At 42.9% G+C, this 27,346-nt stretch overlaps 1 protein-coding gene across 1 annotated transcript; it reads left to right on the top strand.

Annotated features, from left to right (window-relative positions):
• Positions 1-22: 22 nt before the first annotated feature.
• oprd1a (opioid receptor, delta 1a) lies at positions 23-21,780 on the top strand. The gene is made up of 3 exons (XM_042077574.1): positions 23-544; positions 17,759-18,114; positions 19,110-21,780. The coding sequence occupies exons 1-3, from the start codon at positions 309-311 to the stop codon at positions 19,652-19,654; spliced, it is 1,137 nt and encodes a 378-aa protein (XP_041933508.1). The 5' UTR covers positions 23-308; the 3' UTR covers positions 19,655-21,780.
• Positions 21,781-27,346: the final 5,566 nt, after the last annotated feature.

The following is a 27,346-nucleotide window of genomic DNA, read 5'->3' as shown; positions in this document are numbered from 1 at the left end:
CTCTCACATTCCCGAGTTATTCTTAGAGCTATATGCCTGGTTAGACCAGACGTTAGAATAGTAACCTCCTCCGAACTAGTCAGAAGTTTGCACGTATTTTTTCTCTTGCCTCTGCATTACACCTGTCCAACCTGAAGCGTTTTCTTTCTGTTTCAAGTTATACGGCCAACATGCTGTGCTGTGCAATTTAATTGCACGCTGAAATTATCCGTGCGTAAAGAAGGCGTCACTTGGAGAGGTTTGTTCATTGCTTGTAGCACCAGCTTTCAGCACCCAAACAAGAGGACAGCGACCATAGCGCATTAGAAATGGAGCCTTCCACGGCACCCGATGCTGATCTCTCCGATCTCTACTCCGTGATCCCATACAATGTCACCTTCCCCGACGATGCCATGGGGTTCGTGCCCGCTGGAAACTATTCGGAGCCGAACCCAACCAGAAGTCCTGCGGGAATCATAATAGCCATCTCCATAACGGCTCTCTACTCCGTCATCTGTGTGGTGGGACTGCTCGGAAATATACTCGTTATGTATGGTGTAGTAAGGTAATTACTTATGGGTTTTTTTTCCAGTAAACTTGGCATTGGCGTTATTTTGCTTGGGCTTCTGTCTTTTCAATGGCAAACCGATAACAAAAGCATATTTAGGAAAACAATATAATTTTAACAGTAAAACTGAAAACTGACATCAACAGTTGCCAGATTGCCATCCGTGCACGCTTTTGCTGGGGTTGAAGTCTGTCTAGAAGCAAATATCTGGAAGTAGGCTAATGGATGGTAGTAGAGGGATACACTGCGTGTTCTCTTTTGACATAAGTTTGGCTCAATTAGTGGCAATCGGACAAAATTCCATCACAGAAGAAGCAGAAATCGCATTATGCACTCCACAAGCAGAAAAAGAAAATGATTTACGGACCCAGTGCGAATGGTTCTTGCACATTTCTTTTTCTTGTTAAAGTTGAAGCTGATCGTCCGAACTCTGTCGGCAACCAGAAGAGTGAGAGATAGAGTGAGACAAATGGGGTTGGGGTTGTGGTAGTGGTGCTAGCTGGTGGTTATATTTCAGGTTTTTATTAAAAGTTATTCGATTTCGATATTCACTACACTACAATTTTGCCTTTCTTTGCTAATAACGTTAACAAGACAGCATGACATAGTCTAGTCTGTAGCAGGAATTCCAGAAATAGGCTATACTAAACTCAGCGCTCCGAGTCCTAGACAGGCAAGGAGACCGATTTTCCATATCATACGAATGAGCCTAAGTTATTCCCGAATGAGCCTAAGTTATTCCTGATCTGCAGTTGCAGTTGTAGCATAAAATGGCTTTGCGCGTGCATGGCATTCTGGTGCACATCAGAGAAAGAGAGTGACTCCGAGACCCATCGGGGGAACGGAAGGGAGGGGATTAGCAGGGGGAGGGTTACCCAAAGAACCATCGCACTCCAAGTCCGATGTGACTCGAATGAACTGGACAGAGTCTGAGCCGCAAAATGAGAGCCTACTGTGAAGTAGAGATAGAATAGAATATAGGAATAGAAATTACTTTGCATCTTGCATCATTGTAAAACCCACATGCTACCACCCCCCATCATTTTGCCTGCTGCAAATGTTGACGCTTGGGCCAAGCTGAAATTATCTAAATACAAATAAAAAAAAGACATTCTCGCTAGCCTTTACTGGTTCCAGTGAAAAAGCATGATGTTGCCATGACAATAGGGATGGCTGGCCACTGACAGCGTGGCGATGGTGATAGGTAGTTTATTAATCTGTATAAAACATGCTAATTGCGCCTTAATGGATTATGCCCTGTGTGTTCTCGATGGCTGAACCCAGGCGAAAATTACTTTGCTGCCACAGCTATTAACAGTTATGCATTGGATGGCATAATATGATCATTTAGTCATTTGAGCAAGGGGATGTTTTGAAGGGAGCGCAGTTGGATATTATTGAAGCTATGACTAGGCACAATGAGGACTTAATGTTGAAGACATGCATTTATTATGGTAAATGAGGCTTTTATATGGATGGAAAACCAGCTGCAGAAATTGCTTCCATACAGAAAGCAATTTCTTCTCTAATTTCAAAAGGAATTAGGTGGGGACAGGCAAATGATTATGGAGTAGAATACTTGTATTGGTCACATGGCTCTCCCTATGTAAATATGTAAAATAGAACCAAGCACAATGTCAAGCCCTCACACAAACACAGAACTATAAATTCCATCCATATAAAAGAGAACAGAATAAGACACTAAACACAATCCAACTAAAAGCCCCACAGATCTAGTCACAGAGTCATTGTGAAAAACATCCAACTTGAATGAAGGTCAGTTTGCTTCCGAAGAGCTTGCATGTCTATTAAACAACGTCAACAAAGGGCCAAGATTCCCTAGATCCCCATGAAGAGCTATGCAGGTAGAGAAGCTGAGCCATGTACCTGCCAGCCTGGCTAAATCCTGACGTGCTGACAGCAGTATGCTAGCCTGGAGGACCAGACCCAATCCGAAAGATTAAGGATCTGGCTACGAGTAATGAAAATGGCCCAACTCGAGGGATGGCACCAAGCATGCATTTGGAAATATCACTGCACGCAATTGAATAACACTACGACCAAAGTTTACTGACCGATTTCGGACGTCAACGCAATTGGATAACACTACGACCAATGTTTCCGGACATTGACGTCGCAGCGCTGTCGTCATCTGTTTAGCTCGCCTCTGGCCCGCCTATATCAGATACACCGATGTCATTGGTGCAGCTCGGTTTCATGAGCATAGGTAATGAGCATCATTACTCGTCGCCAGAGTCACTCTCTTGCAAGAACTCTGGATTTCCAGGGTACCAGTATGCATGAATATAAACACTATTTTTAGCTCCATAGATGGAGTAGGTGCAGTACTTGTTGTGAACATAGCACTTGATTTGGTGTTTTGTGAGTGGTCTGCCTCACGCACAGGCCAAACAAAGCATTCTCCAACTCAAAACAAAAGTCACAGAGCCAAAGCAAAATAAATGATTCTTTTTCACCTCTGCAGGCACTTTCAACTGACACCTGATTCAGTGAAAAGGTTCAAAAATAAAAACGCAAGAAGTAAATGTCATGAGAAATCATGCATATTTTGCTGTGGGTGAGATGAATGTCAGGTCCTTTTAGAGTCTTCTGGTTTGATGTGTGTGTGTGTGTGTGTGTGTGTGTGTGTGTGTGTGTGTTTGCATCAGCATGTGTTTCTATTGCACCAGTGCAAACTTGCGTGTGTGTGTATGTGTGTGGTTTTTGTCAGCATGGATATGCATGAGTGCCAGGGTGTGTGTGTGTGTGTATGGTTTCGTCAGCATGGATATGCATGAGTGCCTCTGTGTGTGTGTGTGTGTGTGTGTGTCTGACTCACCAAGGCACGCTGTGCCTCCCTCTGTGTTGTCCCGCCTTAATCAGCAGAGTGTGTGATTTCCACCAAGCCCAGAACTGCCCCCACCCCCCCACCCCGCAAAAAACCTGCCCCCTCACCACTACAGCAGGGCCAGAGGCCAAGACAGACAAGACTGCTTCAGTTTTATTGTCCAAAAATCCCCTTCACTCCATGTTAAGTGTCCCTCACTGCTTGAGAGTTCTGAAGGGGATTTAGGTATCATTAGGGATTATTTTTTAATGAAGCATTAAGCGCCCTGTTTATTATATGAGAACGAACATATTATTAGAAGTATCTGTGCTTCAGACTGGGGTTAGTGAGAAATACCTGGGAGCATGTCCATATATGACCTGTATATTAAACTCAGCGGTTCCCAAACACAGCGGTTCCCAAACTCCAGGCATCATGTTTAATTAGCCGCCCTATATGATAACAAATAACAGAATCAAAATGTGCAACTGGTCGATGAACTCTCACACTAAAAAAACAGTATGGAGAACAACATTATGAAACGCAAAGAACAAAGAGAACATAGGCTTAAGATAAAAAAAAAATCATTTTGAACACCTTTCCGACATTGCCCTTTTTATCTCGCGTACCCCCTAGTGGAAGCTCGTGTACCACCGATGGTACACGTACCACAGTTTGGGAATCCCTGCCTTAACATAATTAACAAAGGAACAGCACACACAACACTGATACTGCATGTAGAACATGTGTCACTCACTGCTTGAGGAACTGTTGAACAGCTGTAGCGGTAAGATACTGTTCCTACATTACTTGCCTCATGTGCATTATTGCCTTTATGACACAGCTTCCTACCAGCATTCAATACACAGTATGAAACTGATGTTCTACATTCATATTTATGGGTGCCAAGGACAAACTGTGGTTGTTAGTCCCATTTCAACACATGTCACTCCATGGTTAGTTCCACTGACATTTTGCTAGCAGGTCAGTTGAAATGATCTGAATTCCAAATGTATGTCAAATGTAATGACATAAAGCAAGACATAAACGTAGGAACTAACATAATATACTGTATGTATGAGGACGTTTAGTATAAAAGGGCACTAAAACATTACAGTTGTATCTGTATTATTTACACAATATCATGCATATTACAGCAAAACCATATATACTGAAGGATAGAATAATAAACCTATCACACTAGGTTGCCCAGACTATTTGCTTTGTAGAATTGTGTTCAGGGTCTAAGAACCCTGTGAATGTGAGAACAGCTCTTTGTCTCATTTCCTTGTGTGTACTCTGGGGATTCTATGTGCATGCAAGACTGCCCTATAGAGAGATTTGATAATCAAATATAGCCTCCAATGATTTTAGTACTAGTTTTCCTTTTTAGCCCGTCGGTCTCTCCAACTTGGATAATATGTCTATGTCTGGAAGAATTATTTACACTTTATATCAATAGTCCACCTTAAAGGATCAACATTGAGGAACACAATCAGGATTGCTGTGACTGCTATAGTTATATGTTTGTGCACTTACAAGGCTTTTCTGTGGGATTTCAGTGTGAGATTTTATCATATCAAAAACAACCCTTGGTATGCAGAGTAGAAGAACCTCTCTGGGTGGAAGCTCTGCACGTCTGAAAGCTTGACTTTTTCACACAGAGGAATATGGTCTCTATACCTAATATCTGTCTAACACAATTTTGCATTGTTGTGTTGTTTTGTGTGTGTGTGTCTGTGTGTGTGTGTGTGTGTGTGTGTGAGGGCTTTTATTTTGTTTTGACCATCTAAATTAGCGACCTTTAGATGTTTGGACAGAGTAGATGAAGGCCAAGGTGCCAATCATTTGAAGATTTTTGGTGGCGGGACAATTTTGGAGGATGAACTCTGTGCCACTGCCTACCAACCATTGTGCCAACCAATCCCGCTCTCCCCTATACCTCTCCACCAATTAGCAGCCAATGTGATCTCAGCTCCCAGCTCTCACCAGTTACCTCCACAGGAGGATGGGTCCGCGCATACTAAACGGCCGTGAATGAAGCATCCACGATGGACGATCAATCACTGTCTGCGGGGTGTTGGGCTGGATCAGGTGCTGCTACGGTATTGACGGGCCTCCCTCCTGCCAGGGCAGAGGGTTTTGTTGAGGCTCCTCCAAGCGTCGGCGCTTTAGAAGAGAGCTGCCTCTCAGCTGTCTGCACGCAGTGGGCGGTTAAAGTTTTATGGAGCTCGTCATAAATGGCACTCTCGTTCAATATTCTCCTCTGGCTAATCGTTAGTTATGATAGTCCCTCCAGCAATTCGCGATGTTGCGATCGCAACAATTAACACAAATTCAGCAAATCCTCGTGAATTCTGGGCGACCTCGCAATTTTGTCCAAACACCGCAACTTTTTCGCAAATTTGACCAATCATCATGGTTTCCCCGTGAAATTTCACCTACCACAACAGTCCCTCGTGCAGAATATTAAGTCAGATCAGATGCCACACTCACTTCTGCAGACACCAGAGACTGCCCTATGTTCACTCCTCTGCAGTTTTAATGACAATAAATAGAAGGCTAACGTACTTCGGTAAAGTTAGACAGAAATTGGCAGATTCTCAAGATTCACGTTTTGTGGTTCAATAAATCATAGGAGAAACTTTTTCATTGCATAATAGAGAGCTCTATCTAACCGTAGAAAGGTAGACAACAAGCTACAACCCGGTTTTCATCCGAAAGAACCGTGTAGCCTACATATGTGGATAAATAAAACGCATCCCTGTGAGCATTCTGCTTTCAGCCGAGCGTCTAGGGACCATCTACAAAGTGCAAAACCGAAAGTGGATAGAAATATTTAAAAAGCCTAGTGCTTCCAAAATCATAGCACACAGCTAGTGGTTCTCTAGCAACACACTACACCTGCCAATTACAGGAAAAACTCACCCTATTTATAATATATTTTGATTGGGGGTAAAATTCAATAGCTTCACTGTCATTGAGCCTGTGCTTCCAAAATCACAACACACATCTAGGGCCTCACTAGCAACACATTACACCAGCTAATTATGGAAAAACGGACTCACCCTATTTATAATATATTTTTATGGTTGAAAAATTCATTAGCTTCACTGTTATTGAGCCTAGTACTTCCAAAATCACAACACACATCGGGGGCCTCCCAGGCAACATACTACAGCAGCTAATTATGGAAAAATTGACTCGCCCTATTTATAATATATTTTTAATGGTTGAAAAATTCAATAGCTTCATTGTCATTGAGCCTAGTGCTTCCAAAATCACAACACACATCTAGGGCCTCACTAGCAACATACTACACCAGCTAATTATGGAAAAACGGACTCGCCCTATTTATAATATATTTTTAATGGGGGTAAAATTCAATAGCTTCATTGTCATTGAGCCTAGTGCTTCCAAAATCACAACACACATCTAGGGCCTCACTAGCAACATACTACACCAGCTAATTATGGGAAAACAGACTCGCCCTATTTATAATATATTTTTTATGGGGGAAAAATTCAATAGCTTCACTGTTATTGAGCCTAGTACTTCCAAAATCACAACACACATTTAGGGCTAATTTAATAACATTGCAAGACATTTACCTCTTCTGTGATCCAAGAATGCTTTCATTCGAGTTATTTTTTAACATTTATTTTAACTAATGACATAGAAACATCCCGAATTCCATCCACATATCGTAATGCACTATGCAAAAAGTTATTTCCACTTCTAGCCGAACACAGTGAGATGCAAGCTTTCCAATCCACTTAGAAATGTAATTACGCTACTCTCACGTCGTTAAAGTGGCAGGCAGTCAATTAGACGTACACACCACCAATGTAATAACATTAAAGAAAAGTGTAGTCTAATAGTTTAAATCAATATAAAATTACTAGATACTTAGTTGGCTATTAGTAATTATGCAAGTCACAGAATATGAATTATTACAAATATATGAACTTAATATGAATTACAACATATATGAATGTATTGAAACATGACATGATGCCATCTTTTTAGGGGGCTGTCTTTTTTGGACAGTTCTAAGAAGGTTATACTGCTTTGTGAATTACCCCAGTCAAAGTATTAACACAAATAAAGTAGGCCTACCTTGATTTTCTGTAACCCTTACTATTTACCTTTACTTACTCCTTTTAATAAGCATCAAGATAATCAGTGTGATTTTCGTCTTACTAACCTTAATTGCCCTCAAAATAATAATAATTAAAAAAAATCACAACTATTTTTGCAATTTTCACTTCCTCCCACAATTTCTTCGCAACAAACAGCTAAAAACACCGCAACTTCCATCGCAATTTTTTAGAAAAGTTGTCACGAAATCAGGCATTTTAGATCGCAATAATCTCAAAAATTCTCGCGAAATCCTGGAGGGACTGGTAGTAGTAGGCTATTTCTAGATGAAGAAGACAGCGCTATAAGGAGTAACATCAAAACAATAACAATGTCCCATTTTTGGGTTTTGTATATCACAGCAGCCATACAACATTGACCTAATTCATTTCAATTCAGATTTGTAACTGAAACAAATAGTTTACGAAAAATATATTTATTTTCTTTGCTTGTTATTTCTTTCTCTGCTCTTGCCTTTCGTGTTCCCATTGCCCCCCACAGCGAAGCCTTCAGCATCCTACTGTTTTGTCATATTGCATTTGTCACCCTCCTGTTTTGTCGTTAAGTCATTCATCTCAGCTCAGCTTGCAGCCCTTTTGGCACAAAGTAAGAAAACACACACATCAAAACACAAGAAAGCACATATATGTACACTCACACAGAACTGTCTACTTTAACACAAGAAAGCACATGTACACTCACACATGACTGTCTACTTTAACACAAGAAAGCACATATATGTACACTCACACAGGACTGTCTTTAACACAAGAAAGCACATATATGTACACTCACACAGGACTGTCTACGTTAACACAAGAGAGCACATATATGTACACTCACACAGGACTGTCTACTTTAACACAAGAAAGCACATATATGTACACTCACACAGGACTTTATGTACTTTTTATGTACTTTAACACAAGAAAAGCTAAATAGCCTAAATAACCTGAAACAGGGAAATACACAAATCTGTGCTATAATACAATCTAACAAGATAAATACACTTAAGCAATAAGTTAATAAAAAAAAACACAAAGGAAACGGGTAAATATTGAAATATCACACTTAAAATACTTATGTCAACTGTGACAATAGTCCTACCTAAACAGCAAAACAATAACATATCAAAAATGACCACATCAGGTCTGCAACACAATTCGATAATTCACACAATTCGGCAATTCAATAATCATATTTCAAAGAGATGTAATAATTTAATCCATTCCAAATTGACAGCAAAGCATTGAGTAACTGACTGAAATGGGAACCACAGAAACGTATGAAACGGTCTGAACCTTTGCTTAGTAGTGCTCTGCATTACACATCTTCTGAAGACAGACAGCCCTGACACAGTATTTATCTCCCCACCCCAGGGGCAACAGAACTGCGTGTCTAATCAGGGCCTGCCGTCTTACCTGTCCCAAACTGAGCACCATGTCGAGAGATGAGGGATGCGCTGTGTGCTGTCACTGCGCCTGTCTGCCAGGCAGGGAGATTGGTCAGCAACCCTCCCCGGCCGCCAGTCCCCAGACCCCCCCTCCTCTCCCCTGTGTAACTTGTTACGCAACCAGCCTGACTATCCACGGCAAACACTTGCTGACATTGCAGGGACTGTGATGTAACATTTCAGCAGTGTTTCCCTGCCCACCAAAAACAATCACTGCCCAAAACATCCCATTAGCCCTCACCGCAAATGGCCTGTGCATAAAAAAAAGCTTTTATTATAAGGTTACTATTGAAGAGACATTCAGAGGTTTCCACATGACAGACAAAATGTTCATACATTTCTCAAGAAAATAGACCTAAAATTGGCCTGTCTGGAGCTGAAACATCCTTGCCAAGGCCAGGATTAGCCTTTTATTAGGCGCCAGTCAAACCCAACAGCCTGGTACCGAATCCTTTTTCCTCTTTTGGTGGTGCACTGAGGAGTCTTTGTCCCATGTTGAGAACATGACCACTCTGGGATGTTTTGTGTATGCACAGGACGTGCACTGGCGCGGTGCCAGCGGGCATGTTTTTGGGTGAGGACAGAGGGGATGCAGCGCATCACTGAGAGTTAGTCTGGGCAACGGAGCGTAGAGTAGGCCAGCCAGTGACCGCACTAGAGACTGTGTCAGATTAGGATAGAGGACCGAAGAGGTCAAGAATGGAAAGGATGAGAAAAGATGAGAGGAGAGGAGAAGAGAAGAGAGGGAAGAGAAGAGAGGAGAGGTAGAGAATGGGGTGGGTAAAAGAAGACAGATAAGAGGAGAGGGGAGGAGAAGAAAAGTGGGATGAGAGGAGAGGTGAGGAGAGAAGTGGAGAGAAGAGTAGATAATTGGAGAAAGGAGATGGGTAGAGAGGAGAAAAGAGGAGAGGAGAGAGGGATGAATATCCATCCTGTGGTGTCTCAGTGAGTACAGCACATGCAGGCTGATTCATGGGCCAAGTGAATAAGAGCAGAGTCAGACTTGAGCTCAGCCGGCAGGAGGAGAAGAAAAATAAATAAAAAGTAAAATATTATTCATGTTGAATCATTCTTGGTCTTTCACTCTGTTGGGATGCCTTTTCCTCCCAACATTTGTTGCGTGTCCTGAAATAGCATTTAAAAAGCTGAACACAGAGGGACAAAATAAAGCTAATAGTCACGTGGAACAAAGCCAACCCCCACATCAAAAGTCATTACTGACGCAGTGAAAAGGCAACAACAAGGCATCAGCAGAGATCAGTCATAGTTAATGGCAGTAGTACTGTACGCTTTTGCACTGACAAAGCTATAATTCAAGAATTATATGCATACACCTGAAATCATATAATGGGCTCTTTTTGAATGACAGCAAGGTGGTTATGAAAAGCCTAATTATATGTGATGTTGGCACATTAGAGATGTGAAGTCTATGTAGGCTACTGTAAAGCCTAAAGTATGGTCCCGCGTCTGCGTCCCGCGCACGCGGCACTGGTGAGCGTGTGACGAGAATTGCGTCATTTTTACAGCATGCGTCGCGTCTTTGAGTCGACCGAAATTTAAGACCGCGCGTCAAAGTGACGCGTAGACTGCGCATGTGTGAAACGGAACTGCTGTAAACACTCCCCTCCAGTAGGTGGACCACATAGAAGAACAACACTTAAACGTAGAAACAAACCTAGACAGAAGAAGACTTGTTTGGTTACCATAACGACGATGGAACAGAGCGCCTGTCCTCAGCTTGCCTGGCTTTGAGTTACGTGAGACACCACGTAAGGCGGGGATCACATTAGCCAGCGGCAATCGGCAGGTTTCCTATTGTTCTCTATGGTTCGCCAGTGGAACAGTGGCAATGCTGGCGTAACGCTAGCGTTGAACAAGCTGAGCATTGAACTTGGTTCAACTTTAAAAGCGCAATGCAAGCGTATTCAAGTGACAAACCGTTTGTGTTACTTAGGAACAAGACAAAACTTATTATGATCTGAGCGTTGCGTTACGTTTGCCGCTGCCGCCTGCCACTGGCTAATGTGATCCCCGCCTAAGTGTGTCATTCTGCTGTAGACAGGCAAGCGTAACGCAACGCTCGTTCCAATGGTAAAACAAACAATTGAAAATGCACGCGTTGTGCTTTGAAACAGGGTTCTCAAGTTTTGAGCTCAGCTTGGAGTGAGTTTTTTTTTTTTTTTGGGGGGGGGGGGGGGGGGGGGGGCACTCACTCACTAAAATGTTTGGCTTGTGTGCTAAATCGTGTGCTCATTCAATGAGTGTAGAATTTAATAAAGTAAGTGCACTCTTTACTAAGATGAGTGCACCATGCACTAAAATAAGTGCGTAAAACTTGCACATATAGCAAAAGGTGTGTACACATGTAAGGATTATCAGCTACTGGGCCCCTAGGCACAGATGTGAAAAGGGCCCCCCTGGCCACTTCAAAAGGTTGGTAACTCAGCTTAGTTAGGGTGGTCTGGGGGCATGCTCCCCCAGAAGACATTTTTAAAAAATAACCCCTTAAAAGACTTCTGGTGAGTTTTTTGAAAATAAGCATTAACCCTTTGAGACCTTTAATTTGTCATTGTATCTACAGTAGGCTATACATCCATCCATCCATACATTTTTGTTTATTTTTCAGGACAGTCTGGGATTTGTACCCATCTTGCATGTCTCTTATGTCAGCCTTTATATCAAAAGGAAACCATTTGTGTTATGTCGAAGCATGTCAGTAGAAAGAACTTTTCATATTTAGGTGGGATAGATTGGAATCTTGAAATATAATAATCTTGATGGTGGGATATTGGCTCACCAATTTACGAGATATATGTACTGAGTGAGACAAATATTTTATTTATTAGGCTAATTGCTTCATTCACTTGAGTAGCCTGTTGTCACTGAACCATTGGACCAAGAATGTGCATGCCAAAACCAACTTTTTATTTACAGCAAATTCATTATTTTGGGTTGCTATTATGATGGTTGGCAGCTCATTGTCTGCAGCAGTCCTGTATCTTTAGAAAAAAATGTATGTGTAGCATACTCGCTCAAATTGATAACACTCATTGATAATAAGCTAATTTTCATTCATTGTTGACATGGTCCATGGAGGCTCAGACGGGTGTCGTGTCTGATTGAACATGCTGCTAAAAAGCACAAACGAGTGCGAAAGTTGCAGCCGTGACGACAGGGAAAGTGCAGGCAGCCACGAGAGTGATTGGTCGTATAAAATGAACGTTGCTGATGTCTGGGTTACACAAAGCTACAACACAATCATTATGTTTTCTTAATGACCTTTAGTTTAGTTTATGAATAAAGCACACTGTTAAAGTGCCATAGGCTGGTTTACTAAATGACAGACAGTTGAATTTCTGAATAAACTGTTTTTAGTGGCAGGCTAGCACATACCGTTGACTTGCGCTAGCCTAGCACCTGCGAACTCTGCAATTAGAAGGACTGGATGAAACGTGTTGAAAACGGTCTCCACTGATAAATATCACACTTGCTTACTTGGAAATGAGGTCCTATGTCCAAAATCCTGAACCACCCCTTTAATCTGAAAGATTCCAGGGTCTGGTTTACCAGGCTAGTGGCTTCGGGGGCTCAAGCCCCGAATCTCTTTTTAAAAGCCCCGAATCTTTTTTTGTAGGTGTGTGTTTTCAATTTCCAATGATTTTTAATTTAACTTCCCCTCGGTTTCTCTATAAATGTTACAAAATGTAGCCTAGGCCTACTATTACTGAGCAAAAATCCCTTACTTTCAAAGCACAATATTGACAGATAATCTGATTTCCCACACGATGAGTTTAGCCGAGCAGAGCCGAGATGTAGCGGTTTACGTCATAAACCTGGCAGGAAAGTTCAGAGCGGCGCAGTCAGTTTAAACAGCAAGCCGGTAAGAAAAACTATTGTCAAGACATTAGGCAATTAGGCTACTGTACCCCGGAATACAAAAATAAACTTCAGAAAGACAGAAAGTTTGTTGTACTGTATTCTGTAGTCTGTATTCTGTAGTCTCAATGACCGAATCAGTAGATATACCTGTTGTCAGTTGAGTTCGTTCAATTCATTTATTGTAGGCTAGTAGCCTAGGCAAATATGAAACGGAGATGTAACGTACCGGCGGGATTTTGAACTTGCTTGTTTCATGCATTTTAGGGCAAAAAATACCATGGGATGGATGTGTTTTCCATTTGAGGAACGTAATCAATTGCGGACGTGCACAGACAGCTCAGACACAGAGCGCATAGGCCTAGGTTAGGCTACTTTCACTTTCTAGAGCGCATTCATTAGCCTACGTAAAAGATGCTTCATACCAAAACAACGATCAAACATTATCAAATGTATCATGACGTGTTGTCACAAAGACTTACTCCAATTAGAAAATCGAAACCAAAATCATGTAAGTGTAAGTGTTCTCTCATTGACGCCTGTAGGAGACAATATCGTTGATCCAATTTTGTAAATTTGCACGTCGTAAAGTTAAAATAAAGCCAGTCATACAGCAGAACATTTTATTCAATATTTTACACCTACTAAATCATCAAAGTAAATTTCAAAACTTTTCAGCAACCGTGAGTCATAACTCGTCCTGACTGGGGCAACCTATAAGCCTAATATGTCCCACTCTGATGAAAATGATTGCAAAGAAACCGTTTGCATGATCTTAGCTCCTCCTGCTTTGTGCCGTGGGAGAGGCCCGTCCCACCTTACCCTGCGGGTCCCGGGCCAGGGTCGTGCCGCACCTCCCGCACCCCCTCAAGCTCCGCCCCTGGTGGTGCGCTAGTTCTGAACCCTGCGAGAAATCCTCTGGTATCCTTGCGCCTCTAATCATTATGCAGATACCTTGACATCCCTAGTAATATTTCTGTGTGAGAAATGCAAGGTGTGGCGTGTGAGCATGTGAACTTGTTGAATTGCGTGTGTCTCACGCCCATTGCATGAGACTTGAGAGCCCTGTAGCAGCTGCATTTATCCAAAGCAACACCAGCTCGCAACGGCAGGTTTGTAAATCCCAAGCCCAGGCCGACTGATTGTCAGACGGCGCTGATCGCCACTGCTGCTCCACCAAGATTGCTGTGAGCTAACTGTGTCACATCATCCACCCCTCCTCCCTCCCTCTCCCCTTCTCTCCTCTATGATGAGGACGACATTTAACTTAGCTTGACCTTTGACCCCCCAGCCTCTGTGTGACTGATACAGCTCGTCATGGGATCAATAGGCATGGCAACAGCCTCACTGGCAGTGCTGAAGACACCACAGGAGAAAGGGACAAGGGAAAAAAGTAGCAAGGCCTGATGATTGCATGATTAGACCAGCATTCTTTAAGAGTTCTTTGGGGATGGTGTCCACTTTTAATTGCTGTGCATGGGGTAGTGCTTGTCATAACTGCAATATGAATAAGATCATCAATAATTCTGTAAGTCACTCAAACTGAATTGAAAATGGGTGGAAATCTTTTGCCCGGTAAAGTGCTTCAAATGAAGAATGTCCAATCTCTGGTTAATTTAAACAAATGGACAGCATTTATAGACTCTTCTGGAACTGACTCAAGAACAGTTCTGTCTCTGATCAACTATGCCTGCAAACACTGCTGTTAGAGGGGTAAATGCATACGGATGGAATGATACCACTTTTTCATGCCCAATACCGATGAGTTAAAGAGGCGATATTATATGTAATACCAATCTAATTCTGTCTCCTTTCTCTCCCTTCTGTCTTCCTATGTTGAAAGAACAAAGCTGTTCATCCATTTGTCTGGATGCATGCTGAACAATAGGTTAGCTAGCATCCCCATGCTCTAAAAAAAAAAAAAACACTGTACTTCACATTCTTTTGCCCTAAATGACACCTGTAGCATACCCTTGTATAGTCTCTTGATGCAAGTATCTGATTGACGAATCCCTAATAGCAATGCCCACAACATTAGTATTCTGGACCATACCTTGAGCACTTTTATAAAGGCCATACATCTTACACTGAACACCAGGAATGATTTCTGTCTACTAGGACATTAGCTCCTGGTGGTCAGTTCATTGGCTCTGCATAATTGTGACTGAAAGTCAAAAGGAGGTGTAGTGCAAACAAGAGTGTTTTCTTGACAGCTGGGATTTACCTCTTTCCAGTGGAATGCATCTTAATTCCCTTTTGATGTCACCCTGCCTGCATGAGTTGTTTGAATCCTGTGCAGTCAGCAGACACCTCTCAAAGGCCATAAACAAAAAAACATAAAAAACTTTATTGGGACGTCCGCACCACGAGCCTGCTGTTGGTCCGATCATCACCCCTCTTGGACTGTTATTGCTGCTCCACCAGCGAAGCGAGTGAGTGCGGGCAGACGCCAAGGCAGGGCTTACGTCTGTGAAAGAAAAGGTAGAGAGAGGGAGAGAATGAGACGGTAGAGGAAACAAAGCAGTCACTCACACTCATCACCTCTCGACTGCTCCCTACTGCAGGGCCAGCCGTAGAGAGAATAGCACAGGAGGAGGGAAGGAGACCCAGGGACGAGCAGAGCTGAGGAGACCAAGGAGAGTTTGACATAGAAAAAGGAGATGGATACATACATAGATAGAGACACATAAAATAGATAGATAGATAGATAGATAGATAGATATATGGACAGATAGATAGATGGACAGAGAGATACAGTAGATGGACAGACATATATATAGATATATAGATAGATAGATGTGCATCCAAGCATGATGCAGTAAACATCAGTTTGAGGCCCACAGAAAATAAAACAATAACTAGAAATGCAATTCCGAGGAATTACACGAGGGGATGCAATCTGCTGGTTAGGGTGTTGGTGGGGCTGTTGAGCTTGCTGCTAGCTGGTTGGTAGGGTAATTGTGATACCTGCAAAGGTGCTTTTGGAGTAACCAAATTTGAATCTTGTGTGACATGGCATTCTTGAGATATCACACTCAAGGTGTTTTTGACCTTGACATTTGACCTTCAACCTCCAACATCAACTCACTTCACCTTTGAGTCCATAAAAACACTGGTACCAAATTTGAAGCATGTACGTCAAGCCGTTCTGGAGATATAATGCTGAATGCATGAGATATGGCTGGGACTTTTATTTTGACACACAGGAAACACTTTAACAGGATGTGTAGTTCAGGTAGAGCTAGATTGTATCAGAGCCCGTCTACGGAGAGCCTGGCCACTCCGTATTAAGTCCCATTGTACCGAATTTTGGTTGCAGTTCCACCAGATTTCCACTGGTGCAGAGTGCAGAATGAATGGGAGTCAATGGAGCTAGATGGCTAAATTTGTCTCTTTCACCTGATTGTCGTTGACAAATCTCAGATTTGATTGTAGTTTGTATAACTTCAACATGGGTTATAGGTCAAAAGTTGAATGAACGAGTACTTATGTCCTTTTGTTTTCTTACAGGTTGGGTCGTTGTTGCCCATAACACGCTAGCAGTGTCGTCATTAACACGTTTGAAAGGCTTTTTAGAACAATTAAGTGACTTTAAAAAATATAATACTCAACCAAGTGTATTTTTTTTCCCTCCCCTTTCGAATACAATATTCAAATGACTTGAAAAAAAATTATATCCTGAGAAAAGTGGATTTTGAGGGGTACAGCTCCGTAGACTCCCATGCATTCTGCAGTTGATACAGGTGCAATCAGTTTAACTGGCCCTTTGATGGGTCCTAATTATGAGCAGCTGGAAGTTGATACAGGTGCAAATCAAGTTAATTAGTCCATTGTGATGTCATAGTGCTAATGCAAAGTCTATGGGAAAAATAAGCTTGTTTTTTATTAATAACTCAAAAAGTATAAAGTTTACAAAAGTGAAAAATACATTCCCCACGTGTCCTTTTCAAGACCTACGTTACAAAGTTTGAACAAAGTTTCTACGTTAAACGGTTAAAGCTGAATTAGACGCAGAAATTTGGTGGGAAGAAGAAGAAGAAGAAGAAGAAGAAGAAGAAGAAGAAGAAGAAGAAGACTTCGGATAACAGAACAGTGCATTTTCATGCACTGTAATAATAAGAAGTCTCCGGATTTCAATAGAGGGGATGCATCCCCTCTAATATCCTCGGAGGAGCTGGGGCAGGAACAAGGCTTGGCTCGCCCCAGCGGCATTAGATCCCCCTCCCTCATCCTGGTTGGACACACTTAAAATGCTTTGTTGACCTTCCGGAGGGGTCATCTCTGTAACTGGAGCCTGAGCTGTGAGAACAAGACACACTGAAAAGACACACACATTTAATCTGTCCAGCGACTAATGCAAGCTTAGTTTGCTAATCAAAGCTACAAGTCAAAAGTGTCAGAGTGTCTGTCAGAGTTGGTCAATTTCTCAATTAATTGAAATTCTGTCAGATTGATTTGATTTGATTTGAGAAGATGTAATGGACCAAGCATACTGTCTCAGCAAACTCTGTCTCAGCAAACTCTGGTGCATTGAGAGGAAAGCTCGTCAACACCATTACCCATCATATTTTTATATGTCATTTAGCTGACAGATAGAGCAACTTACAGTGAGCCAACTGCAGGGACAGTCCCTCTGGAGCAGCTATGGGTTAGTGGCTTGCTCAGGGGCACAACGGTGGTACTGGGATTGAACTCACAACCCTCTTATGGTCCATTTGGAAACCCAGATCCTTTAATCTCTACAGCACCACCAAAACATATGGTCATAGCCAACTTCATTGTCTCCAGATGCAGCAAGTGCATCAAGAGGAAAACAGTCTTGTGTTTTTGAGCATTTGTTGGCATGCTTCCTTTTCAACCAGAGAACAATGAAAATCAATTCTCCCCTTGTGTGTGTGTGTGTGTGTGTGTGCAGGTACACTAAAATGAAAACGGCCACCAACATCTACATTTTCAACCTGGCTCTGGCCGACGCCCTGGCCACCAGCACACTCCCCTTCCAGAGCGCCAAGTACCTGATGAACACCTGGCCGTTCGGCGAGCCGCTCTGCAAGGTGGTGATCGCCATCGACTACTACAACATGTTCACCAGCATCTTCACCCTGACCATGATGAGTGTGGACCGCTACATCGCCGTGTGCCACCCGGTGCGAGCGCTCGAGTTCCGCACGCCCGCCAAGGCCAAAATCATCAACGTGTGCATCTGGATCCTCTCATCTGCCGTCGGCGTGCCCATCATGATCATGGCCGTAACCAAGGTGACAGACAACGGTGAGTGATGGATGCGTGGTGTCTGGCGGCGAGGTTTGTTGTTTGTTTGTTTGTTTGTGAGTCACTGATGGAAACAAAACAACATAAAGGAGAAGAGGAATGAGAGGAGAGAGGTGCTGCTGCACTTTGATTTAATCATCAAAATGGCTGGAGCAATACAATGCTGGATTTTTTAAGGCTGTCAGGTTGTATATATTTTTTTTAATTTATAGTTCATTTCTGAAACACTGTACAGTACATCCCAAATAAAAATACATTGCTATACATTTTGGGTTTTATTATCATGCTTCTTACAGTGAAATAAATGTCAGTTCAGTAAGGGATAATGGCCGCCTAGGTGTCCCGATACACAGAATTAATGTACATTGTATATAATGGGACACCTTGAAGGCCATAATCCCGCTTATCCCCGGTGACTGCTCATGTAGGCAATAGTCATGCCTTTATAGCACACAACGAAACATGCGGTTCAGTTTAAAAAGAAGCCAACTAGTTCAGTTTGATGTACTACTTTCTTTACTTACTGACAGTGAGTTAGTGGGTAGTTAGCTTACAATATTTACAGCTTTCTAGTTCAACCGTTGTTTACTATGGTTGTTAGTTACCATTCAAAAGATCTGTGGCCATTCCAGATCTCTTTCATAGCTAACCCGAAATACAGAATTAACTGCCAGCTTGTCAGCCAATCAGAAAATATTGTCTCTGGAAGAAATAAAAGGGATATTTCATCATTATCATCATCTAGTCCTTATCATCATTGTCCTTATCATCATTATATTTCATCATTATCATCACCTAGTCCTTATCATCATTGTCCTTATCATTATATTTCATCATTATCATTATCTTGTCTTTGAAATTATTATTATCATCTTTGCTGTCCTTATCGTATCATCTTTATCATCTAATATAATTTCATGGTTTTCACCCTGAATAGTATTTGCATGGTATATAGCAGATAATCGACTCATACGTCTTGTGAACTCTGTTCACAGGGAAGATCGTCTGCACTCTGAAGTTCCCAGACCCTGACTGGTACTGGGACACGGTGACCAAGATCTGCGTGTTCATCTTCGCCTTCGTGGTGCCCGTCCTCGTCATCACCATCTGCTACGGCCTGATGATCCTGCGTCTGCGGAGCGTGCGCCTGCTCTCCGGTTCTAAGGAGAAGGACCGGAACATGCGTCGGATCACGCGCATGGTCCTGGTGATTGTGGCGGCCTTCATCATCTGCTGGACGCCCATCCACATCTTCATCATCGTCAAGACACTGGTGGAGATCGATCAGCGGAACCCCTTCATCATCGCTAGTTGGCACCTGTGCATCGCGCTGGGCTACACCAACAGTAGCCTTAACCCGGTGCTTTACGCCTTCCTGGACGAGAACTTTAAGCGCTGTTTCCGCGACTTCTGCCTGCCGTTCCGTACCCGCGTGGAGCGCAGCAGCCTGACCCATGCTCGGAACAACATCAACGCCAACAACCGCGAGCCCGTGTCTGTCTGCGCCCCCTCGGAAGTGGGCGGGAAGAAGCCGGTATGACTAGGCCTGGACCGGATCCCCTATGGCTCGCGCTCCAGGAGGGTCCAACAAGACTTGCAGTCAGAGGTCACCCAGATCTCCACCACTGAGTTCTAGTGATTCGCCACCTTGAGGGGATGATGTGAAGCTGTACATCCGCTGCGTCATTGTTCTCGCCATCCTGAAATGTGCTGAGTCATGCCTGTGGCCATCAAATATCTGCTGAGTCATTCTACCTAACAAATGAGTGTGAGTATATATGCCAACTTGATCATGACTTCATGGATGAAGAACAACATAGCCAATCATAAGACTTTTACATGTCTCTCAAGGAGACAGAGGAATAGAAACAGAGGGTCTTTTCGATGGACTGTGACAGAGAACCCTTTCATTTAGTTATCTGTTGTGAATTCTAACAAAGGAATGATGTTAGTGTGGACTTTCTCAGAGTAGTGCTATAGTGCCAGTGTTTGGAACAGTGACTGCTTTTCTACATTTTGTGAGACATTACTAGATGACGCAGTTCTGCCTTTTTTCACCATAGATATCTCATTCAGTGTCTTATTCAGCGGCCACTCTAGCATACCTGTGAATGAAGTATTCAAAACAGGACAAGATCAATTCATGGGCCATCTACAGTATGTTTAGCTTAAAGGACAATACCTCTGTAGACATAATAGACAGAAATTCACAAAAGAAACCAGAAGACCAACAAGACAGAACGAATCTATAAATCGGAGAAGCCGAGAATGGACTTTGATAGGCTTCCTGTCACAGTCAGTGGTTATCAAAAGTTCAAGAGCTCCTTTGAGCACAGTGGACTCCTTGGACACTAAGCCAGAAGCGACTGACAGCGACTGATGGAATGCCTTGTCGGAAAGTCTCTATGACATGGCAGGCTTCAGTCCCAAAGGAAAGATCCTCTGCTCTTGTCCGACATTATACTTCAAAGGCTGCACAAGCAGGAGCAATTTTGGGCCCTTCCGTTCCCCTTCTACTTACGAAGCACTGAAGCGTGAGGCAAAATAGCAGGGGATCCTTTGTGACAGCCACATTATAGGTGCAGCCCTCCTGCGCTCAGTCAAGTATAAACCCTAAACGCTGCCACACATCTTTTCACAGGAGATGAATTGGGTGTGTGGGTGTGAGGGCAGCTTCTCTTGCACTTATCCGCAGGGGAATCAGACAGAAGTATCCCAAAATGTCCTTATTCTCTCTCTCTCTCTCTCTCTCTCTCTCTCTTTCTCTGCCTCTCTCATTCTCTCATTCACTAACTCCAACACAATAAGTGTGAAGAGACACTGCTGGGCTAATCATTGCCGATTCTTCTGCTTCAACTGTGATGATTGACAAACAAAAACAAGGAATGTGGCTTTTAAACACCTCCCAATAAACAGTGTGGTATCACCTGACCTGTCTCTCACCTAATGTAGGGTCCTTGTAGGATACTACACATCATGAAAAACATTTTTTAAAGGAAGGAATGCTGAATTGTCAATGCCACAAAACCTGGAGCGATTTGAGCGATTGAATATTCAGATATGGACCTTGAATGGACCTTGAATTCCTCAAAGGTTTGAAGATGAACCATAATGAATTTTTATTATAAGAACTAAATATTATTGCTCTTCTGACATTCAAGGTTTAAATGGAACATTCAACCATGTGTATCATTCACAAACTAATACTGAATTTTCTCATCAGAATTAACTGAGCATTAAGGCTTCTTTTAGAACTCTTATAGACAGGCATATAACCATAGCCAATCCTCTTAGTAAGAATGTCCATGTCTGTGTGTCACAATGAATCTGTAGCACCAGTGGTCAGGGGTGAAGCGAGGTCTGGCATCAGGTCAGTTACGGCACCTTCAGCCGCATCAATCATCAGCTACAGCCATCAACAGCTACGGAGCTGCCGCCTGTCGCCAGAGGAAGCTTTTCAAGAACACTGCTCTCATCTGCATAATTCACTACGCAGATCAATAACTTTAAATTAATGTTCATATATCTTAAGATGAAAAAAAAAAAGTCAAACTGATCACATCAAGTGTGCTCAGCTGTCAACCTGAACGTGCATGGGTTGATGTTGAATAGCAGACCACGAGAGGGTTTTCTGTGTGTTTTCTAGGAGCAGCATATCTGGGTGTATAATAGATATGAAATAGGGGGGTCGGGGTAGCCTACGCACTGTGGTGGAAGGGGGGGGGACAAATAGATGCCAAATCTGATTGAATGTATTTTAATTGTGAACAAGTCTGTGAAGCCAAATTCAAAATAAAGCATTTTGAGGAGACGTGGTGAAGGGAGAAGTGAGAAATAGATTGTATGTAGATATTTTTTACCATGCTTTTTCTATTACCTCCTCTTGATTTAGGCTGAAAACTAGCAAAGGCCTCTGAAAATATGTTTTCTGTTGTGCTTTCAGGTAATTGCTTGCTGTTTTTTTGTTGTTGTTGTGCTGATGGGCTTTTTGAAGCCAGTAGGTGACGGAGCTCCGGATGTTTTGTGTGGGGCCATACGTCTATGTGACGGCCCTAGAGAGAGAAGATATACAGTTCTTTTGTGCTTTGTAGACATTCTGCATCCTGTGGTGGAGATTCCAAACTGTCAAACTGCCACAGGACTATTAGATCAATGTTTTTTTTTTCTTTTATTCACTTTGTGTGATATTTAGCAAACAATTTCTCAATGTCTTTAGTGGTTATTGAATGGACATTTATCTTCTCCAGTTTTGCTCAAACACCTGCAGAAGAAAAGGTGACCTGCTAAAATCAAACTTAAGTTCCCCGCTGTTCAGGACTCTAACCAGTGGATTTGTTCTAATTGCCTTTCATTACAGAATACTTTTACTGAACCATTACTGCCTTATCCTCTTTGACTCTACTCTGTGGATTGAACTCAAACTACATCATTATTTCTGTTCTTGGAGTTTAGTGACATGTTTTCTTTCTCATGCACCCACTGTTTTCATCTTAACACAGAGTCGCCTATAGTGCTCTTTAACTGACATATACATTTTCTGCTGTCATTAGGTGACTATTTTCAGACTCAAGCGGTCGAAAAACAAGTCGTTCATATTTTGTGCAACAATGCTACGAGCTGTAAATTCAAAGCTGTGTTAGTGTTTTTATTGCTGTAGGAGGGCTCGTGTTGTTTGGCTGTTGCTTTACTGTGAGCCGGTGAGGCTTTTAGCCTTGTTGTTAGTGTCTTTTTTTGTGTATGGACCTATAAAAAATGAAAACAAAAACAACAAACAATAAAGCCAACACACAAATGTGTCATGTTCATTTACTCAAAGTCTCAAACATGCTATGAGTGTGGTCAGATTCTTTGTTTATCATTCTAGATCAGGTCAATATTCTAAGATGGCTAAGATATATCTGGCTCCTAGCCTCAGTGTTTCCCACACATTGACTAATCTGTGGCGGGGCGCCACGAAATAAAAATCGACCGCCACAGATGAATATTCTATGTTTAATTTAATTTAATTTAAATTAAATATAAGGTCAAATCCTTGCATTGCCATTGAGCTGCGCTTTTTACGCACGCAGCCTTTCCTTACCCCGCCCCGCTCTCTCTCGTAGCCTGCTGCCCCTCCTCTGCATGTGCATTTAACAAAATATTCACGATTGTTGAAGGATTGTTGTTGCCACATAGAAGCATTGCATAGAAGACGTCTGGCTAAATTGCTATTAAATCCGCTTAGCATCGTGACCATGCTGCGCAAATTTGTTCAAAACTGCTGCATTGAAGTGAACTCTGCTAAGGTCAGCAGTGTAGGCTACATTGAAGAGACTAAACTAAGTTAAGTTATGAAATCAAGCAGTGTCTCGAAGCTAAAGTTAGAATACTGTTTGGATGTCGAATTTAGTATGCTTAGCCTACTTCTAAGCTGCTTGTCAATTTCGTTGAAGGGCTCATTTTATTGACTCTGACACTGAATGTTTGCAAAATCCCGATGTAAATGGAAAAGTGATTTCCAAAATTCAAAGGTGCTTGTCCCAAGGAGAAGTACGAACCTTTATTTTAACTATGTCGAAAACGTTATGAATAGCATCCACACATCAGCAGCCTTTCAACTGTGTTACAAGCCCCCCTTGTCAGAGTCAGCTACCGCCACAAATTGAATCCAATTCTGTGGGAAACACTGCAGCCTACAGTATACATTTTCTATACAGCAATTGCTGTATGTTGATGTTGATGTATTTTTCCCTCCCAGATGGAATTTAAGACAGCGTTGTACATCTGAGGTCAAGTGAATGACACGGAGAGATGGCTACATGTTTTTCACATTACAAATAAATCTATAGCCCATGGATGTTGAAAGACACAGTGAGTAGTCTACATTTCCCAGTGGCAATGGAGAGAAAGAATTTGAACAAATAAGGCGAATATATAAGGTCTCTGTCCAGCTGTGGTGAAATGACTATTAGGGAGAGGAAAAAAGAAGGCCTACCAGTTAATGTTTTGAAATGAGTCATGAAATTCAATCTTAACTGAATTTGAAATGGCCTTATCCACATTAGTTCTCTAGACTGCCCCTGGGCATCAGTGCACTCAGTAACCGTGTGTGTGTGTGTGTGTGTGTGTGTGTATGTGTGTTTTTGTGTGTCTGTGTGTGTTTGCCTGTAGTATGTGTGTGCGCCTGTAGATTGATGTAGTGTGTGGTTTGTGTGTGTGTGTGTAGGCCTATGTGTGTGTGTTTGTGTGTGTGGATGTTTCTGCATGATGATGAATGTGTGTGTGTCTGTCGTGTGATGTTGTGTGGTTTGATTAAGTATACTTTGAATTATTTACTTGTGCGTGTGTGTGTGTGTGTGCTACATGCAGCTTTTGCTCACTCTCAGTGTGTGTGTGTGTGTGTGTGTGTGTGTGTGTGTGTGTATGTGTGTGTGTCTGTCTGTGTATTGTATATTTGCACACACCACTGTACCTTACCGGTCGTTGCCTGGACCTACAGACTCACACAGCCTTGGAGAGTTCCACGGAACCGCTGCCTCCAGGGTTTCTATGAAGTTGTACAGGGAATGTAGTTTGTTATGCTTTACGGAGACGTGGCTAACAAGCCATATCCCCACTTCTAACGTTGAGCTGCCTGGCTTCAGTGTAGCTCGTTTGGACAGAGACTGTAAACTTTCTGGCAAAAAGAAGGGAGGCGGACTGGCACTGTACATTAACAATAGATGGTGCAATCCCGGACATGTAACAGTAAAGGAGACTGTATGCTGTAAAGATGTGGAGTTATTAGCGGTTAGTCTCCATCCGTACTACATGGCGAGGGAGTTCTTGCACGCAATTGCTGTCTGTGTTTATGTTCCACCTCGAGCTCTCCCGGATACAGCGTGTGACGTCATCCACTCCACAATCGCATGGCTTCAAACCCAACACACTGACGCCTTTTTTGTGATCTCTGGCGACTTCAATCACATAACACTGGATTCCACACTCACAAATTTTTACCAGTATGTTGACTGCCCTACAAGGAAAAACAGGACAATAGACCTCATGTATGCAAACGTGAGGGATGCATACAGTGCAAACCCCCTCCCCCCACTGGGAAAGTCAGACCACAACCTCATTCATCTCCAGCCAATGTACAAGCCCAAAGTACAGAGTGGATGAGGCTCTGAGAGACTGCTTCGAGTGTACTGACTGGAGTGTGTTACAGAATGGAGAGGACTTAGAGGAGGGCACACAGTGCACAACTGACTACCTGAACTTCTGCATGGACATTGTTGTTCCCACCACAACTGTACGCTGCTTTCCCAACAACAAGCCTTGGATAACCAGCAATGTCAAGACCCTTCTTAACAGGAAAAAGATGGCATTCAGAGAGGGGGACATGGCAGAGCTGAGGCGCGTGCAAGGGGAACTCAAGTTCAAGCTGAAGGAAGCTAAGGAGGATTACAGAAAGAAGGTGGAACAGAAGCTGCAGGAAAACAACTTGAAGGAGACATGGGACTGCATGAAGGTTATCACTGGCCTGAAGAAGAACAGCAGCTCTGTGGAGGGGGACCTGGACAGGGCGAACCAGTTGAACCACTTCTACAACAGGTTTGACTGCCCTGCTCCAGCTCCAATGGCGGTGGTCTGTCCACCATCCCCCAGCCCCCACCCCCACACCCCCTCAATACCAGCGCAACACTCACCTCCATCATCACAGGCTATCGTACCCCCACCATCACTGGATTTTGCACCCCTCCCCCACATGGCGATCACGAACAATGAGGTGACAATGACCTCAGTCAACAGCCATCAGACACACAGATCCCAGATGCACCCCTCCCCCTCCCCTCACCTTACACCCCTCACCATTACAACAGATCAAGTGACAGTCCAACTAAAGAGATTGCGCAGCAATAAAGCAGCGGGGCCTGACAGACTGTGTCCAAGGCTACTCAAGGCCTGTGCTGCTGAACTGGGGGAGCCACTGAAGCACATCTTCAATTTGAGCCTACGCCTTGGACAAGTTCCAACACTGTGGAAGACATCATGTCTTACCCCTGTCCCTAAGAAGCCACACCCTAGTGAGCTTAATGACTACAGTCACAGGGACGTCCCCCGGACCTTATGCCGACTTTCACGACGTCCCCGATTGGTCCCGAACGTCATGTTCTCTAGCGGACGTTCCGGTGACCTTATTGACGTCCGGAGCAAGTTATCGTTTGGTTATTGCGTGACGTCCGGTGCAGGACTTTCTGGGGACGTCATCGCCAGGTCCCTGGGATGACATTTGCATTTGGTCATTTCAAATACCTCCTAAGGACCCGACAATAACGTTATACCGGGGACATGGGGGGACGTTTGTTTATTCACACATGGCAGCGGAGTTGAGAGCGCTCTGGCTACCACCTGCAGGACGGAGACATCACATCCATGCACGACTTCACATTACACGTCTGGGGATGACTAAAGTATCTATCTATTTAGTCTCTCTAGCAGTAGCAGCATTAGCCTACCGTAGTCTAAGGCAACATATCATACAGTTTATGAAGTTGTGCGTCTATGAGCAAAGTATATGTCTACTTTGCTCATAGACGCACAACTTCATAAACTGGGAAAAGGGTTGTTAACGTTAAACTCAAAATGTTTGTGCTACATATGCAGACATGCTGAATTATGTAGCACATACATTTTGAGTTTAACGTTAATGTATAACGTTACAAACTAGGGAAGGGATTTTATCAAATTCATGTTAGCTGATGTGATGCTTGGTGTAACATTAGCAAAGTCGCTGTTCTTAGCTTCTAGCTTAGCCTAGGCCTGACAATGCGCATTTCTTCAGATAACTGTCATTACGTGATGCATGTAACATGCTCTAAATAGGCAGTGGTTTATTTAACATAGTCACGTACTTATTATCTGTTTTATTTTCAGAAACACACACGGCCGAATTGGGACTGAACCGACTTTTGGAGCTGAATACGATGCAATAAAACTAGAGAAATGTTAAAAACAGACCACGTAGCATTTGTTTAGGGTTGTCTAGCAACAGACGTGACTACTTAATTTGTAAAGCAAAACGATCTACAGTAGCTCTACATTGCAGAAGAATTAAGGATACTGCTTCTTCATGACTTGTTTAAATGTCATTGTAATTTATTTGACGCATGCTCGCGTTTAAAAGTGTCACGCATAGCTGTCCCCGATGTTACAGCAGCTCCTTGTGGAAACAGCAAAGAGTGCACATATCCGATGAGATTTCTGACGAGGA

Source organism: Alosa sapidissima, chromosome 21 (genome assembly GCF_018492685.1).
Source record: "Alosa sapidissima isolate fAloSap1 chromosome 21, fAloSap1.pri, whole genome shotgun sequence".
Classification (NCBI taxonomy): domain Eukaryota; kingdom Metazoa; phylum Chordata; class Actinopteri; order Clupeiformes; family Clupeidae; genus Alosa; species Alosa sapidissima.
Note: the sequence above shows the minus strand (reverse complement) of the source record. Positions and strands in the feature narration are given on the sequence as shown.

Coding starts and splice junctions, on each gene's coding strand:
- oprd1a (XM_042077574.1), top strand. CDS start 309: ATGGAGCCTTCCACGGCACCCGATGCTGATCTCTCCGATCTCTACTCC. Junction 545..17,758: donor GTTATGTATGGTGTAGTAAG/GTAATTACTTAT, acceptor GTGTGTGTGCAG/GTACACTAAAATGAAAACGG. Junction 18,115..19,109: donor AACCAAGGTGACAGACAACG/GTGAGTGATGGA, acceptor CTCTGTTCACAG/GGAAGATCGTCTGCACTCTG.